Genomic DNA, 18,320 nt, shown 5'->3' on the forward strand with positions numbered 1-18,320 from the left:
ACTATTTATTACATCCAATAACAAATTTAATGCACAGGTAACTGAATCCACTTTTAGTGTATTTTGTTGTGAATAAATCACCTATAGATTAACATATTATGAGTATATTAGTCATGTCATTTCGTCCATTAATTAGCATTCATTGAGGATTGACCTTGTTTCACAAAGGGATAGAAATACTTAATCGAATTAACCAACAAATTTAATACAAATTTCCCAAAATAACAAAATCTCGCCTAGCACCTAATGCTTTAATTTATTAAATTAATAAAATTAATACACCAAGATCACGTAGAGAACTACTGGGCCATTCAGGCCCATAGTTACAGTATTGGGCTTGGTCCATTTCAAACGATATAAAATAGAAAATGGACTTGATGCCGACCTGTCCGTACAAGTCTGACGACTGACAGTGAAATCTCCCTCAGAAAAACGAAGGAATACAGTTTGAAATTGAAGAATCAATGGCGAACTATTTCACGTCTCCGATCGTGGCCGTCGCATGCGCGATCTCAATTCTTTGTTTAACTTTAGCGGAATCTGCAAATTCACCGTTTATCGTGGCTCATAAAAGAGTTTCTCGCACGAAGGTGAATTCGGATTTGGAGCGGTTATCCGTCTCCGTCGACATTTATAACGCTGGATCCGAGTAATCCCCTCTTCTCTCACTTGCCTTTCTTCTAAGAGTTTGTGTATGAACGTGCGCTCATTTTTTTTTTCAATTTGGTGATTGATTGCTGAAATTGCGCCTGTTTTAGCATTTCTTGTTGCTGATCCTTTTGTTATATACTCTGTAAATTTTCTAATCTTTGTTTGTTTATATGATGGATTTATAAGCTGCATTTTTATTGCTGTTGAATTTGTTTTTCTTATTTTGGTGAATCTAGATTCTAGACGACGTTAGTTTGCATTCGAAACTGTTATAAATGCTGTTGATATAATGAAAAAGAAGAGATAAAGATGTTATCGAAAATCAAATCAATAGTTGCTCTTATACTTTGTTTCCAAAATTCACAAAATTAATCTTTGGCTAAGAGAATTCGGAAAAAAAGAATTGGATCTTGAGAAAATCTTATTTATGCAAATCAATTGATCATGTTAAGTCACTTTTAATTTTTTATTTACTTCTCAAATTTCATCATTTCGACATGGATTTTGGCAACCTGAATGTATTCCCTTACTCATTAATTGGTTTGAGGTGTATGTGTATCCTTTATGTTTACAATTTCGTCATAGCTCATTAGTTAGATGATGCAGTTTTGCTGCTTGACACTCCAAGAACAATGTCCAACCTAATAAAATCTCCAGTTGTTTTGTTTGTAAAGATTAGGGATATTTTGTTCTTACAATAACCAGAAATTTGTTGAGCCTTATGATGTACACCTGATTGAGACATTGAATCATCTAGAAAATAATAGGATGTGTAACATTGATGCAGACCTGCCTATGATGTTGCACTCTATGATGATAATTGGGCTGAAGAGGTTTTCGACACAGTCATTGGAAATACATCCAAGACTTGGGAAAAGCTTGATGTGTAAGTCTCTAACGTGTAGAACTTACTGCATATGTCAACAGTTTATTCGTCAAACTTTTCTTTTTACTGATTCGAGGGTTGTTTCCATTTTATCTCAGTGGTTCCCTTGTGTCTCATTCATTTGAATTGGAGTCGAAGGTGAAAACGGTGTACTATGGGACGCCTGCTTTGATCACTTACCGTGTTCCCACAAAGTCGAAACTACAGGTATGCTCTCTTCAAAATTGAATTTATCAGAAACAGTTCTTGTAAAGGTTTGTTTGATCTGATTATTTTTTACACAGGAAGCGTATTCAACTCCTATTCTACCATTGAGGATTCTATCTGAATCAGCTGCTGAGAACAAATTTCAAATTGTAATGAAGCTTTATTTTTCAATACACTATCGTTGGTGATTTCCTATGATACTAACTTGGTTTTTATCTTCTTATGTATCATCATCATTTTGGGATGTGCTAATGCTTTCAGGCAAAGGTAACAACTTTCTTTCCTCATACTAATTCAAATACATCTTGGAGGATTGTTGATATATGCCTATTAGACAAATTTTAGAAGCAATGTGCTCTCGAATACATTACACGGATATTGGTTTTACATGTCATGTGCTAAGCATATCTTTCTTGATAGTGAATATGTCGGCATTAGAGCTTTAAATTTTCTACCATTTTCATAATTTTGGAAAATTGCAGCCTATACTTCAACATTTCCTTCTTTTGATCTTGTTGTATCCATGTGTGCAGATGCTGTTGGCGAAATACGGTTCACTAATTTCAGTGGTGCTTATCGTCACCATTTTCGCGAACATCATCACATCTCCAACAAAAGCCAGTGCTGGGAGGAAGAAGAAACACTGACTTGCCCACATTATATTCTGACTTTTTCAAAGGCACAGAATCTTTAGATCGGTTATACTTTTAAGAGGTATAGGGGTGGCCACATTGAGTTAGGGGTGATATTTATAAACAAGTAAATCTTAACATTTACGAATTTTTTCACCGGCAATATTGATCATTTGGTAAGACAAGAGATATTCATTGGTGTTGTGTTATATGCATGAAACTGAATCTTATTTACTTCTCCATCAGCTCGATCTGTTATGTTATGGAGTATATATATAATGGTGTACTAAGAAAAATAATTTTAAATTGTCACATCAGTGCCATGTCAAAATTGATAGAACTTCAATACTAGTAGGAGTACTACTTAGTACTGTAATAAAAATATAAATTTTTTTTAAAAAAAGCAATCGTCCAATAATAAGAACTGATTCGGGAAGTTTTGAATTACAACCGGCCCACTTCTTGTTTGTTTCGGCCCAAACCTTGGGAAGCAATTTATGCATATGGTCTCTTTCCCCTTTTTTCATTTTTATGGGCTAATCTTATAACCCCATGAAGAGAGAAATACCAAGCCATTAATTCGATTCAAATATAAAATGAATCATAGTAGTATTAATTTTCTCAAATTTAAATTCTTAACGGCTCTTAAACTAATTGTATGGAGTATTAAATTCTTGCTAACTATTTCTAGACTTCTCCAGAGATTTAGTTTGTTTTCTTTTTCATATTTGAAAAACACATACTATATACGGAGTAGTTGTTTTTCTTTTTAAGATAGTACAATACAATACATGTATCATATTTTATTAATAAACTAAATATTATAAACAGTTACAGCAATTCGCACATGATTAGGTTAAAAGTTAACCTAATTATTGAGAAAAATAATTACACAAAATCATGTGTTTTTGAATCCACAAATTGGCATTCATCTTAAAAGCCAATTTTGAAACATTCTACTACAAACTTTGAAAATAATCTTATAAATCACAAACTTTCAAAAGTGTTCAATTTTTCCACCTTGACCCGAATAGAAAAGTTTTAGCAGACTATGATCCTACAATAGGTAGCCGTAAAATCCATGTGACTTAGTCTGAATTATAAATAAAACGAAATCGTTTCAACGCCCTAATTTTTGAATTCAATGTTGAATAATATGTGTCATAAAATATGCCTCGTATATCTTTTTGTGATTTTTAATACTATTTTCATAGCTTTTGAAAAATATCCGAATTAATAAAAATCTCAATATTTAAAACTATTAAGCCTCTGTCAATGCAATTGAAAAGTAGTATAGATTATTCAGAGGAAGAACAATCTATGATTTTGAATACTTTAAACATAAATAAAAAGAAAAAGAATCCAAAATTGACTAAAAAATAGTAGTATCAGAAAATGGGTAAACCCAAAACCAGAAAAAATAGGAAATTTAGAAAATGAGTGCAAAAGAGGTAAGGTCAGAACCGATCTCCTCACAATACTTTTCTCTTTCCATTGAGATCTCATCCAAAAGGGGACTCCGATCCTCTTCTCCTTTCCACGCCGCGGGACCAGATCGCCGCCGCCGCGGATTGCAAGATGATCACAATCCCTTACATCACCGCCCTTACCACATACTTCAGCTACGGCCTCCTCTTCGCATTCGGCCAGCTCCGCGATTTCTTCCGCAAAATTTTCGACTGGTGGTCTAAGAGCAGCCTTCAGGTATTCCTACTCTACACTCAACCATTTCAGCGATTTGTATTGTATGCATCAAATACATGTTTCTCTCTCGGATATGACGTGTCCTTCCTGGATTTTGATTGTGGAAGGGCTACGCGCCAATCTGCTTGGGGCTTGAGGACTTCTATGTTCGGAGATTGTATCTACGGATTCAGGTTCTCTCCACATGTCTCTCTGTGTCTGTGTATTATGTACTAGTATCTGAAATTAGAATCAGGATTAATTTTCTATTTGGTTTTTGGTGATCTATAGTGACACACATCTTGACCTTGTGAGTAATGCTACTTCTACAGGGTTTTTGTTTTTACTTTCACTTTGGCTTAGATATTTCTATTTCTCTTAAATGCAAATGCCTTGTCCGAACTAGATTTTGACGTTCTCCTTCAATGGAGAATGCTAGAATGTTTCATTGCAAACCGGTGAAAAATAAGAGTAGAGTCTATATGAAGTGTAAACTAGTAACAAGGTTAATAGTACATGACAGTTTATCTCCATCAATTGGAGTTGATATTCGCAAAAAAAACGATTTTGTTATTGGTGTAGAATATGAATGTTTTTAAGACATCATCAGAAGTTCAAAGCAGTGGTAATATTCTTGTAATTTGCAGGATTGCTTTAATAGACCAATATCAAGCTCTCCTGATGCTTGGTTTGATTTGGTGGAGCGTGTTTCGAATGACAACAACAAAACTTTAAAGTAAGTATATGTTTGATGGTGTTACAAACTATGGCCTTTTCTATTTCTATTTCCATAATTTTATTTTAGAAAATCTATCCTTAATACAACAACAATTGGCATCAACTTGTTATGGCACCATATGGAGGTTAAATTAAAGAAAATCAATTACATGGAGTATATTTTTGAAACATGATTTCTGCATGTAAAAGCTACTTTATTTTGTACAGCCATTCTGAGTAGAAACTAATTTATGCAGGCGAACCACAAAAGTGAAAAGATGTCTGAACCTAGGATCTTATAACTATTTGGGGTTTGCGGCAGCAGACGAATACTGCACGCCACGCGCAATTGAGACATTGAAGAATTTTGCCCCTAGCTCATGCAGTGCACGGGTTGATGGAGGTAAATTAATTTATTAGATATACTGTGACTTATATTGCTCTTAACATTTATATTGACATGTAACTTACGTGATCAGGCACTACCACATTGCATGTTGAATTAGAGAAGTGTGTAGCTAATTTTTTGGGAAAGGAAGCTGCTATAGTTTTTGGCATGGGTTATGCCACAAATTCTGCCATTCTTCCTGTACTAATGGGGAAGGTACGCCAGTTTGTTGAACTGGTATAATTTGATGGTTCTTGATTATCAATGGCATTTATTTTATTTCAAATTTACAGGGACGTCTGATTATCAGTGACTCTCTGAATCATAACTCTATTGTTAATGGTGCTCGTGGATCTGGAGCCACTATACGGGTTTTTCAGCATAATAGTATGTCTAGAATTCCTCATTTTTTCCTCTAAACTGAAATATCTGGAAATATTATTGAATAACTTTTAGTGGTATTTTTTTTTCATCATCCTTCCTTTAGCACCGTCTCATTTGGAGAAAGTTCTTAGAGAACAAATTGCTGAGGGACAGCCAAGAACCCACAGACCTTGGAAGAAGATAATGGTCGTAGTGGAAGGAATCTACAGCATGGAAGGTGAACTGTGCCAGCTCCCTGAGATTGTTGCCATATGCAAGAAATACAAGGCAATTATCTAAGCAAGCCAGCTTCTTCTCTTTGTTCAATAATCACCAATCTTTTATTTCAACTTAATATGTTTTGATTCAAATGATGTCTGGTCCTTCAGAGTTGTGAACGACCTGTTTGTATTAGAATCATTCTAATTTGGTATTACGGTAACTTAAATAAGGTTTCTTTTTTCTTCTTAAGAAAGAAATTCGAAACTTCAATTTCACAGGCATGCTAGTATGCTACATTGGAACTCGTTTTTTTTTTTTTTCTGTTTCCTAAACTGCCTTTTCTCTGCATATCCATATCTAACCTCTTCTATTCATGTGATTTTGCTTTGTAACAGGCATACGTTTATCTAGATGAGGCACACAGCATTGGAGCTGTTGGAAAAACTGGAAGGGGCGTCTGTGAGCTGTTAGGTGTTGATACTGCAGATGTAGATATTATGATGGGAACTTTCACAAAATCATTTGGATCATGTGGTGGCTATATTGCAGGATCTAAGGTGCTTTCCATTATAACATAACAGTTTTTCTATGATGTGGCTGCGTATTTAAATCTTAAACATCATAGTTGAGAGCTAGCAATTTTGTTCAGGCTTCTGACTATGTACAAATGTATAACATATGATAATATAAAATTCTTGCTTTATAAGTGCCTTTCCCTTTTGTTTTCAGATATATATTTGGTTTATTTGGTTATAATCTCTTGATTTTGTGTAAAGTTTCCTTGTACTGGGGATATTCAGTAATGATTTCCAAAATCACTGTCATTTCATAATTGCCTGAACTTATTCTTATAAAGAGAAGGAACCCTTAAGTTATACTCCATATGTTATGCATACCATCATAGTGAACTCTGTTATCATTGTTGTGACCAAATTGTACACATTGTTGTTGTTTTCTGCAGGAACTTATTCAATACTTGAAGTATACTTGCCCTGCTCATCTTTATGCCACCTCAATATCGCCACCTGCTGCGGAGCAGATCATTTCTTCCATTAAGGTTGTTAATGGCGAAGATGGCTCCAGTAGAGGTGGAATTCAATCTCCCTTTAGTTGCTTGGATAACTGTAATGTGTCACTGCTCTCTATTACCTGATTGTGACCTGATCGAGCATTGTTTTTGACAGGGGCTCAAAAACTTGCCAAGATACGGGAGAATAGCAACTTTTTCAGATCCGAATTGCAGAAAATGGGTTTTGAGGTTCTGGGTGATAATGATTCTCCTGTGATGCCCATTATGCTCTATAATCCAGCAAAAATTCCTGCATTTTCACGAGAGTGCCTGAAAAGAAATGTAAGCCTTTTGATTTTTTCAGCTTTAGTGTTTCCCTGAACCATTTATAAACATTGGTAACCTTTCTCGTAAAATTCCTAGGACACAATAAATATAGATATTTTCTTTCTAATAGATCACATTTTCCAGTACAATTTTCTTCCAAACTATCCAAAAGCTGGCAAAATATTCCCTGCATTTGCTTTGAGTTTGTTTAGTTTCACAAGCAAGCTCTTAGATGGTTTATTTCTAATGTATTTTCTTTAATATGTTTTTCCACCATGTAGGTGGCTGTTGTGACTGTTGCATTTCCCGCCACACCTTTGCTTCTGGCACGTGCGCGCATTTGCATCTCTGCTGCTCATTCAAGGGAAGACCTTGTTAAAGCTTTGGAGGTGAGTCTTTCAACTCCCAACGTTTAGTAGTTGATGGGAAACCACTATATACTCAATTTTGCTCTTTCCTTTCTCGTGTTTCCTCATTCCTGTTTCTTTCAGCTACCAATGTTTAGTAGTTGATGGGAAACCATGCTTTTCATGTACTTCATGCCCAAATATTTCGTGTCTGTGATTGGATTTATTATTTGACTTCTCTAATTTAGTGGCTATACATCAAATGTCGTGGTTCCTAATTCATACTACCCACTTGGATTTGCTATCAGGTAATCAGTGAAGTAGGCGACATGGTAGGTATAAAATACTTCCCTGCTGAGCCAGAGAAACAGCAGCTGGAAGGAGACAGGGTTAAGCTGGAATGATAAGAAATCTTCCATTTTCTGTTAGTTTCCTTGGTGTCATTTACTACGTCCAGTTGGCTCGGCATGTGACCTGTAAGTTTTATTTCAATTTTGTGTACATAAAGGTGTATGTGATTTTGTTACTAGAGATAGGATAAGTGTGCTAAGTACTACTCTTTTGTATCAGAAACCTACAGCTCTCTTTGTTTAATTATCTACATGTATAGCCTTACTTCTGGAAATTGTTTGATAGTACTTGCTGTCTGAAAATCAGTATTTCTTAATGTAGCAATTTTTGGTATGTCAACAATGTTCTGACATTTGTTAACATTTTTCCGCTATCCTTAATCCCATAATATTGTGTTAGAATGAAATAAATTTTTCAACACAAACAAGATGAAGCTCTGTTATCTGGATTTCCTGAGAATTCTGGTTTGCCATTAATCTTGGTAATTGCTTTTTGTTTGATTTCGTATCCTTTCCTCAATTGTGGTTTTGCTGGCTATTACAGAGATGGAGGTAACGTCTCAAAAGGGTACTGCATCATAGTGCTCGTATTAAAAGGGGTATAAAATGGGCTACCAAACGTAAAATCAAAATTGAGAACAATGCAATGCCGTAGTTACATTTTATTTATTCTGAGAAATGAAAAATATATATTTGTGGCCTTATCGGTTATGACTTATGAGTGAGAATAATACTCCTTTCATTCTTTGTTTTTTTAGGGACTTTCCAAGATAGAAGTTATTCCTTTTTTTTTTTGCAAATATTAATATTTTTAATATTTCTTATTCTATTTTCTTTGTACTTAATTTTTTCTCCATTTGGAAAATTTATAAAATGAAAAGAATAAAATAAGAGAGTGAGAATAAAATAGAAATTAAATTATTTCCATTTTTAACAATCGGTTATCTTGGTTGGTTGGGACAAAAGTGCATCATTTTTGGTAGAGTAAGAATAAAATAGAGATTAGAGTATCCTTTAGTAATCGTTTATCTTGATTGAGGCAAAAGTAGATCATCTTTGGTAGGATGAATATATAATTTATATATATATAATATTTTAATCAAAATCAGCAAAATACTCTTGATGCGTATTTTAGAGTATCTGATTCAGTTCACACAAGATATCAAGTTTAATTAATTAGCTCTAATAATACTACGATACTGCAAGATTACAGCGTCATTAGTAGTATTTCAAGTGTCGATCCACAGGGAGGTAGAAGATTGTTTAAAACTTAAAAACTTAAAAAGATGTAGCATAAAGATTTGATTTTTGGTTTTGAAAGATGTTGACAAAATAAAGCTACAAGTTAACTAAAGAAAGACTATTCAAACGGGAAAATATGTCACTACAAATTGCTCACTAGGCTTGTATTTTTACACCTTTAACAAAGAAATATATGAAGGGATTAAAACATCAACCTAATCACATACACTGAACATGTACATGATGAGTAGTTCACAATTAGCTGAACACATAACCGATGAACTAATTTTCAATGTTTATAAACTCCTGCGGAAGCGCTGGGATATATAAACATCTACTATGATCACCTACTTAATCCACTATCAAATTATCCTCTGAACGATTCTAATTCGATAGCATACCAACAATCAATCACTCATAAACTACGTTAAAGAGACAATAGCAAAGGAAAGAACAACACTACATTATTAGCCAAAAACATAGTGTATAAATATTGAGCACATTGTATGGGTGTGGAAACATCCATACAAAGCCTAAATTACAACTTGGATCAACATAGAGAGTTTAGCCTAAACATATGGTGGAATTTGCAACAAAAACCATAGGAAACATGCTCTCGTTTAGTGGAATTGGGATTTGGAGATGGATCATCGGAATGTTGGACGGAATTTCTTCCTTTTCTTCTTCATCCTCTCTTTCTCTCTTTTCCTCTCCCTTTTCTCGTGTCTGAATATGTCTCAATCTCCTCCAAAACCGCCCCAGAAACCAATTTGAAACCTAAAATTCGGCAGTTTTCGAGAAAAACGCCGCAAAATGGTGCCAACCCGGGCGTTTCTACTAGAGCCGGACGATTTTGATGCCGAAAACGCCTGACCCGGGCTTGTTTGCCGGATTTAACTGCTTCCCACAACCTCGTCAAATGGCCATAACTTCTTCACCCGAGCTCCGATTGAGGCGTACAATATACCCACACGAAGCTATTTCAAAGACGAAGATAATGGTGGTAAGATAAAAGAATCTGGACACCATCTTGATAGGCAACGAACAGTTTCAATCAGACCCCACTCCACATGTACATCTATCAACTACTAATATATAATAATCAAGCTTTGAGTACAAAATGTTTCAGTTGAGTACAAAATGTTTTAAGTTAACAAATATCATACAAAAAGTTTGATTAGTGTTGCAAATTAGTACTCCATTCCGTTTAAAAATCACTAACATCGTTACTTTTTCTTATCTTTCATCATTTCGACTCTAAAATTAGCTACAAATATTAGCCGAAAGTTAAATGTGAATTCATTGTTTAATAAAATGCCCATATGACAATGCATAAGGTATTATTTAGAGAAATAATATTATGTTTTATAGGGCACAGTTTTAAAGAAAAATAAGAAAAAGTAATAGTGTTAGTGATTTTTAGATGAAATGTACTAATTCATAACACTAATCAAACTTTTTGTATAATATTTGTTCATTTAAAACATTTTATATTCAATTCAAACATTAGTGAAATATTTTATATGTAGATTGTATCTACTAGATGATTTTAATGTACAAAATAGGAGAAATCATATAACAATCATTATTTCATTCACATCAACTCTTCATATAACAAGTTACAAAATCAAAATGGCGACTAGCCTTTGCAACGACTACGTAACTAAAAAAATTATTGAAGAAAACGACACTAATAAAAGAATTTTATTCCAATAATTACCAGAGAAAAGGAACCATGTTCGATCACACCATAGAAACGAAATTGGTTCAAGAAGTGGTAGCGCAATTACTCATCAGATCAGCAGCCATTATCCCAATGCAACCTTCTTCCCTATCTCCACACCTCATTCAAATTCCCCCAAAAGTTCACACGTGATATTGCTTGCCACTGTTGCATATAATTTGATTCAATAATCAGAAATTCGCCGCAATGACGACTCGTTACTGGACGGCATCTCTCCCCGCTGGCCAAGGCTCGTCGGCATCTTCTTTGTGGAGTCGCCTTCAAGAATCCATCTCCAAACAAGCATTTGACACCGCTCTTTATCGAGTAATGATTTGATTTATGTGCAATTCTACTCCTATTTGTCTGCTGTATCCTGTGAATTGTAGTTCTGATTTGGGGAAATTTTGCTGTTTTTACCACTTAATTTGAATAAAGTTGGTTTTTTGTTCTGATCACGGATGTGGTTTTTATTGGACTTTGCAGTTCAATATTCCGAATCTGCGCGTAGGCACCCTGGATTCTCTGCTGGCATTGAGTGATGATCTATTGAAAGTGAGTTTTTTAAAAGAATTTATTAGTTATTGTGTCTATTGAAAGTGAGTTTTTTTAAAGAATTTATGAGTTTAATTTCGCAGTCGAACAACTTCATCGAAGGGGTGTCACACAAAATCCGGCGACAGATTGAGGAATTAGAGAGGGTGTCTGGAGTTGTTAGTAGCTCTCTTACAGTTGATGGGGTTCCAGTTGACTCTTACCTCACTAGGTGATTGATCTTTCTTCAAATTGTTAGACCGTGCAATGTTCGACTAGGTGAGTGATTGAGATTTGTAATATTTTATGATTTGCGTAGGTTTGCATGGGATGAAGCAAAGTATCCCACAATGTCACCACTCAAGGAGTTTGTCGATGGAATTCATGTACATATTGCTAAAATTGAAGATGATTTGAAGGTACACTTGCTCGTCCAAAGTTCAATATTTATAGGTCTCAGTGGTTTGGTGAATTAAAAAATGTTATTATTCGGTACTAATTATGTTGAAGTGCTTCATCAGTTAAGATAGGAGTTATATGATGTATCTAATCAATGGTTGATTTCTATAAGTTGTGACTCGAGGATATATATAATCTTAACCAGTGATCCTTACCTCTTAGAGATAGGCTTAAGTTTCAGATGAAGTTATGAACTCGATTTCGTCCTCTTTCCACTGTTTGTCATCTTGATGAATATTAAGAACGGAACCTATTCTACAAGGGTGAATTTGAGTTAGTCAAATTATGTACTGCATTCATTGTTTTGGTTACACTCAAGAAGCTATTGTCCATGGACTAAAGCACATTCTGAGTATTTTAGAAATTCATTCACTAAGCATGTTACTGTTGGGATATTATCTCGCAGGTTCGGGTTGCTGAATACAGTAACGTGCGCAGTCAACTAAATGCCATTAATCGAAAGCAGGCTGGAAGGTATTTTGTTGACATGAATCATAGTGATCTGGAATTTTGGCATCAAGTTCATGTGTTTTAGCTAGGTCATGGTCTTGTTGTGGATATGTGCTGTAAGTGGAAAGCGAGGTTATTTACATTAAAACCAAGTAGAGCTCCCACTTCTTTAGAATAAAATTAAGGGTAACATATAAAAATGTTAGTGGTGGATAGTTTCCAGGAGTGGAATGAGAACACTTTTGAGGGACAGGCTAAAGTGATAAAAGGAGAACACTTACAAAATGGAAGGAGTATTTCCTTGAAAATCTAGATGCATAAATGAATCTTATTAGTAGATCATGGATGCTCTTATTTTTGTTATATCTCCATGTGGTTCAGTTTAAACCTTTATAGAATTTATAGTTTTTGACATGATAAAAGGTGATAAATTTATTATTGTATAGATATGAAGATATTTGAAGGATGTTGAGTGTTATTGTGTATAAAATATTAATAGAAAGAGCCTGAGATCAATTTGTAGTTTAAAGGGACATTTGTAGTTTAAAGTTTCTATAATATGTGGTGGTTATCAGATTTGGTGTCAAATAAAAACCTTGAAATATGTCTTACGTTTGATCTTTTCTTTTTTTGTCGGATGAAGTGTTTGGATAGTTTAGTTACAGTGCTCTCTCTCTCTCTCTCTCTCTAACAAACACTCATTCTTATGCATGAATATACTATGCTTTTTGAGCTGGGGGTGGAATTTGAAAATTATCGGCTTATCCAAACAGTTTAATCTTGCAGCTTAGCTGTTTGTGACCTTTCCAATTTGGTGAAGCCACAAGATATTGTTACTTCAGAACACTTGATCACTCTCCTTGCAGTTGTTTCGAAGTATTCTCAGAAGGATTGGCTATCAAGCTATGAGACACTCACAGATTATGTGGTAAGTGCTCATTTAATGGTTATGAAGCTATAATGTTCTTCTCTTTTGGTTTTCATTCTAGGGACCTCTTGACATTTCAGCAGTTATTGCCAAATTAACATATTTGGTTGCAGAAATTCTAAGTCTTAACATTTCTATTTTGTACCAGAATAAAATTAGCAATTTGTTTATTTGGTGACTGCTGTAACTGTACTGTTATTTTTCTTGAAATTGAATTTCTATTAGTAAATCACACCTTTTGATGGAACTACTTTTTTTAGGTTCCCAGATCCTCTAAGAAGCTCCATGAGGACAATGAATATGCTCTATATACTGTAACATTATTCAGTCGAGATGCTGACAATTTTAGAACTAAGGCGCGAGAAAGAAGTTTTCAGGTGAGGTTGCAAGTTCTTATGCATTCTGTTTCATCTCATGCATGCTGTTTTCAGCATCACCTCACAAGTATTTGTGACGTTGAGAACCTGTGAGGTCTGAAAGGATTCTGCACTGAATCACATTTTATGCAATATAGGTTCGTGATTTTGAATATAATCCAGAGACACAAGATTCTCGAAAGCAGGAGCTTGAAAAGCTGATGCAAGACCAAGATACATTGAGAAGTTCGTTGTTGCAATGGTGCTACACCAGTTATGGGGAGGTATTTATTTGACCATCTATTAGGCTAAGGATTTTAATTTTTGTTTCCACAAAGGGGAATGGGTCCGAATCCCTACACTTTTCAGTACTCCTAGGTTGATTTATTTTAACTTTTTACTTAACTAGTGATTTTTTTTATTTAATTTATTTTAGGGATAACTAGAATATATTGCTCTACTAGGTTGAGAAGAGCATGAGCTACGGAGATTGCTCGAACATATGTAAATCTAAAATACTCATGTTTCAATTGTTAGTTTGTTACCTTGGATTTAGTGAATGAGCCAATCAATGAAGGGGGCATTGTTTTTGTTTCAATGGCTTATTAACATTGCATTAACGACACCATAGAAATTAGACGACTTATGGATTTCAATGCCCTTCCCCAGAAATTTGCAGCGTGTCATTTGGTTGCATCGCTTGTCGCTTGTGATATTCATGGCCTTTACTCCTATCACACTTTCTTTTGGCTCTTCCCCACTCTCGTCCTCTGCCCTCCTCCGCCTCAAACAGCCGCAACAGCTCCGCTTCACATGCTAGAAACCCCCAATATCGAGCCCCAATGCTGGAAGCTTTCTCGTCTCTTTCAGATCTGGTCGTTTGCTGCAGACAGCCAACATCGCCGTTCACTGCCCTTCCGGTCCCCATAGCCTCCTCCTTTGTGCTCGTCCTCTCTGATCTGCACCCCACGCTAGAGACCTCCAACATCGATCCCCTGTGCCGGAACCTTTCTCGTCTCATTGAGTTGTTGGATCCATCAGTGACAATACTAATTCCTATGTAAACTACATTTGATCCTCATGTATCTTCAGTGCAGATGATATGCTGCTCTCCTTATGAAAGTTAACAATTACAATAGCTTCACTTCACTAATGACTCTGGATTCCAACTGGCAATAGCTATTCTGGAGTGCCCTAATATCACCTATTATAGTTACCAGCTAGTTATCGACCTCAAGTCTTCAAGAGCTACAAGAATAAAAAAAATAACCAGGTTGATGGGTTGGGTAGGGAGGATTAGGGAAATCCTACTTATAGTAACTTTGTCCAGACCACCGGGAAAAGCATGAAATAAAACCCAGCTCGAATGGCATGATCTTTCCGTCACCCCAGAATGAAGGGGGTATTTTACTAGCTAGTTATGGACTTCAAGAGCTACAAGCATCAAATAAAACCGTGTTGATAGGGACTATTATATTAATCTAGATTTATATTTCATATATAGGCATCATATGAATGAAGATATTTAAACTATGCAAGTTCATTTTTTATATATTGTGATTGTCCCTCTTCCTAAGAGAATTCAAATTTTTTTATTGCATTCAAAGATACTTTCTAAACCCAAGGAAGGAAAAATGATCTTTATACTTGAATTTCAATGGCTTTCTTCTATTACCCACAAATATAATACATAGTATTTACAACATGCCCAAACAAAAATGGGAAAAAGCTAGTACCAAAAATATGCTCCATAATCATCCAAGATTATTGGCCTGTTATTTGGATTCTTAAATTGAATCTTTATTTGTTTGACAGGTCTTTAGCTCATGGATGCACTTCTGCGCTGTACGTGTCTTTAGTGAAAGCATTCTGCGATATGGTCTACCTCCATCATTTCTGGTATATAACCTATCCCTTTAACTTCTGTATCATGTTTCTTTTTATCCATTCATTTCCCTTGGATGGCCTTGACGATTTAATGTATTCTTAGTGGCTCTCTAAATTTTTTTATTTCAGTCTGTTGTGTTGTCACCATCTGTTAAAAATGAGAAGAAAGCTCGTTCCATTCTGGAGGGACTGTGCAGCAGCTCAAATAGGTACTACTTTCGTTCACCACTGAGCTTTGCAAATTACATCATTTCTTGGCAAGGTTATTGGAACTTACGAATCATGTGGTTTTATCTGATATGGAGAAAGTTTTTTCGCATAAAATGTTAAACCGTAAATCCATCAACAGTTGCATCTTCAGAGTCAGAATGTTCGAGATTAAGTTCATCTGACCTTGTCTTCATTTTTTAAAAGATGTAGAGAAAGGGACAAATATAACACCGTTGCATGTTTTGAGCATGTATAGCATTTACTACGAAACGGTTTAGCACTGGTCCACCTCTTGAAGCAGATGCATTGTTTCTTGTTTTACTGACTCCAATATGCTCCTTTCAGAATGCACATGTTTGTTATGGTCCCGGGATCATATCATACTGAGCCCTGATCCATATCTAACATATTCACTAGAGAAAATGCTTCTGTTGATATGCTATTTGTCTTGTTTGTGTGAGTGCAGCACATACTGGAAAACAGAGGATGAAGGAGGGATGGCTGGTTTTGCAGGCGACGCAGATGCTCATCCTTACGTCTCCTTCACAATTAATCTCATCTAAGCTGAGTCACCGGTGTTGTGGTCCATTTGACTGACCTTCCCAAATAAGGACTGATTCTACACTTGTATAATAGAGTAAATTATCTAATCCATCCCTTTAAGAGCTATTCGTTGTCCGTTGAACATTAGTATGAAGCTTTTTCTTGTCCCTTCTCCTATGTTTGCGCGAGAATCTGTTATTTTAGCAGATGAATCTCCTCTGGTATTTATGCTGTGAAGTTTTGTTGGACCAAATGTACTATCTGAGAAATTATTAGTGAGATGAATAAACAAAATATCCGACCAAATTGTTGATGTTGGCATTTCTTTCCTGTCTTCACAGTTATTATTGTCTCAATAAAACAACAACATAAATAATGTTGAACTTTATCAGATTGTGACTTGATGAGGTGAATGTGCATTAGCTATGTCATTAGATGATACCAAGGCAAAATGTGTTCACATTCTCAACTTGGCAAATTGCTCTCTATTGTCATTTTATGTAGTAAAACAAGGTGAGCCCAGAAGTCAAAAGTGTCAACTCTTCTATTTCAATTTTTTTGTTATTTTTGACAAATCAAATGATCAAATTCATTACTAGAAGAAAACATGTAACTATAGTATGATTTTAATTGTCTAGTCACCCTAACATCAAATATACTATTCCTAATTGCTTATGTTGAATGCAATACACACACAACACTAGATTTTATTGATAATCATTATGACATAACTTTAAATTAAAACGCTTAGATGCATGCATAGTCAAATACTGGTACTATTGTAAAACAAATGTAGAAGGAAAATGAAGTAGTACCATATTTGTAGAAGGATGAGTGTGATAAGGCGGCGGTAAGGGAATGGGAGTGGCCCTCACAAGCCAATAATAGAGTGGTCCAAACACACCCTTAGGCATTTCCACGTTTTTCAATATTCTCATCCCATTTCTAATTTACCCCACATTTTTCTAGTATTAGAGTTTTTTCATCTACATCCAACTTCCAAGTGTTAATTTATGTATTTTTTTTTTAAATTCATGTATTTTTCTAAAAAAATCAATGTGTTGAAACCAGACCGCTCTTTATCTTTTGTAAGTGAAAGGCCACGATTTTTGATAAATTATATCTATCCAAGGTAAATGTGGTTTAAAATGAGAGTCACTAGTTTTAAGAATATATGTTTGAGTGGGAAGGTCCACAAAGTGTGTTAATAGCCATATTTCAATTGATGTTGTAAATCACACAATTCAAAAGCAATATATTTTATCCAAAACTAAAAATTGTCAATCAACAAAGTTGGGTATTCTTATTTACCTAGTGTGCCACCATCTAAGTGAGATGGGCCTAGTGCCCAATAATAGGCTGATTTTATTAAGAATATACTATGCAATATATTACCTGCCCATAGTTCCAATTTTGATGATCATATTTACATGATGTACTTTGTAGTTATCAAGTTTCTTTTTGTATAACACAGAAGAGAATGGAAATGAAGAACGTGGTGCATGTTATTTTGACCACTGAATTATATGTTCATAGGGAGATTGATTTTGAAGTCATTAATAGGATGAGGGACCATTGTCCTAACAAATAGTGAGCAAGAAAGGTTTCAAAGGGAACATTACAAAACTCATAAAATAGAGTTGCGAGAGAGAAGAAGACATGAGCAAGTGGGGTTGCAAATCCTAGTGAAGATTAGGACAAGCCCATATGGGTTGGATGCATTACATGAAGACATTAACTTATAACATCAATTGTCACATTCTTGCATATATATAGTCATAAATTAAGGAGACAACACAATTTCATATCTCAATGCTACCATACCGCCCCAACCAAATGTATTGCCTTGCCCCACGCGTTACCGTTTACTAATATATTTTCAAGTTTATAGTATAATTTTAATTTTATATATAATCCATTTATTTTTTTTTAAATATTGGACAATCTGGTGATTAACCATCCAAAGTTACTAATTAATATGAATTATTGTATAATCAAAAAATACTATATAATTACAGCACAATATTCAAATGAGTAATATTTTTTCTAAACATTTTTTAGAAAATTTGTCGATTTTCAACAAACCATAATTTTGAAATTTTGTCAGTATGCTTCTCCGGAAATAGGGCTAATCAAGCGACCTAGGCACTAGGGCAATTTACGTCTAGGCTTTGGCGTTTTCTTGCCCCTTCTTTCGGTTTATTAT

At 34.9% G+C, this 18,320-nt stretch overlaps 3 protein-coding genes across 3 annotated transcripts; all 3 read left to right on the forward strand.

The window, feature by feature from the left end:
• Positions 1 to 362: 362 nt before the first annotated feature.
• On the forward strand, positions 363 to 2,618 carry LOC125190468 (translocon-associated protein subunit beta-like). The gene is made up of 6 exons (XM_048087787.1): positions 363 to 649; positions 1,439 to 1,537; positions 1,636 to 1,744; positions 1,822 to 1,893; positions 2,006 to 2,011; positions 2,278 to 2,618. Exons 1-6 carry the CDS (start codon positions 465 to 467, stop codon positions 2,389 to 2,391), a joined length of 585 nt encoding a protein of 194 aa, XP_047943744.1. The 5' UTR covers positions 363 to 464; the 3' UTR covers positions 2,392 to 2,618.
• A 1,196-nt stretch (positions 2,619 to 3,814) lies between these two features.
• LOC125190196 (long chain base biosynthesis protein 2a-like) lies at positions 3,815 to 8,122 on the forward strand. Its single transcript, XM_048087419.1, has 12 exons — positions 3,815 to 4,080; positions 4,188 to 4,253; positions 4,707 to 4,795; positions 5,034 to 5,179; positions 5,256 to 5,380; positions 5,458 to 5,551; positions 5,652 to 5,815; positions 6,145 to 6,306; positions 6,711 to 6,837; positions 6,934 to 7,100; positions 7,367 to 7,474; positions 7,741 to 8,122. Exons 1-12 carry the CDS (start codon positions 3,955 to 3,957, stop codon positions 7,834 to 7,836), a joined length of 1,470 nt encoding a protein of 489 aa, XP_047943376.1. The 5' UTR covers positions 3,815 to 3,954; the 3' UTR covers positions 7,837 to 8,122.
• A 2,630-nt stretch (positions 8,123 to 10,752) lies between these two features.
• LOC125186975 (V-type proton ATPase subunit C-like) lies at positions 10,753 to 16,420 on the forward strand. Its single transcript, XM_048083468.1, has 11 exons — positions 10,753 to 11,074; positions 11,234 to 11,302; positions 11,386 to 11,513; positions 11,601 to 11,700; positions 12,147 to 12,214; positions 12,977 to 13,118; positions 13,379 to 13,495; positions 13,633 to 13,758; positions 15,290 to 15,373; positions 15,491 to 15,570; positions 16,038 to 16,420. Exons 1-11 carry the CDS (start codon positions 10,955 to 10,957, stop codon positions 16,132 to 16,134), a joined length of 1,131 nt encoding a protein of 376 aa, XP_047939425.1. The 5' UTR covers positions 10,753 to 10,954; the 3' UTR covers positions 16,135 to 16,420.
• The last annotated feature ends 1,900 nt before the right edge of the window (positions 16,421 to 18,320 follow it).

Source organism: Salvia hispanica, chromosome 5 (genome assembly GCF_023119035.1).
Source record: "Salvia hispanica cultivar TCC Black 2014 chromosome 5, UniMelb_Shisp_WGS_1.0, whole genome shotgun sequence".
Taxonomy (NCBI): domain Eukaryota; kingdom Viridiplantae; phylum Streptophyta; class Magnoliopsida; order Lamiales; family Lamiaceae; genus Salvia; species Salvia hispanica.

Excerpts from the sequence above, each read along its gene's own strand:
- LOC125190468 (XM_048087787.1), top strand. The coding sequence starts at position 465 with ATGGCGAACTATTTCACGTCTCCGATCGTGGCCGTCGCATGCGCGATC. Across the intron at positions 650-1,438 it reads ATTTATAACGCTGGATCCGA|ACCTGCCTATGATGTTGCAC; the intron begins GTAATCCCCTCT and ends ACATTGATGCAG. Across the intron at positions 1,538-1,635 it reads ACTTGGGAAAAGCTTGATGT|TGGTTCCCTTGTGTCTCATT; the intron begins GTAAGTCTCTAA and ends ATTTTATCTCAG.
- LOC125190196 (XM_048087419.1), top strand. The coding sequence starts at position 3,955 with ATGATCACAATCCCTTACATCACCGCCCTTACCACATACTTCAGCTAC. Across the intron at positions 4,081-4,187 it reads GGTCTAAGAGCAGCCTTCAG|GGCTACGCGCCAATCTGCTT; the intron begins GTATTCCTACTC and ends TGATTGTGGAAG. Across the intron at positions 6,307-6,710 it reads GCTATATTGCAGGATCTAAG|GAACTTATTCAATACTTGAA; the intron begins GTGCTTTCCATT and ends TGTTTTCTGCAG.
- LOC125186975 (XM_048083468.1), top strand. The coding sequence starts at position 10,955 with ATGACGACTCGTTACTGGACGGCATCTCTCCCCGCTGGCCAAGGCTCG. Across the intron at positions 11,075-11,233 it reads TTGACACCGCTCTTTATCGA|TTCAATATTCCGAATCTGCG; the intron begins GTAATGATTTGA and ends TGGACTTTGCAG. Across the intron at positions 13,119-13,378 it reads AGACACTCACAGATTATGTG|GTTCCCAGATCCTCTAAGAA; the intron begins GTAAGTGCTCAT and ends TACTTTTTTTAG.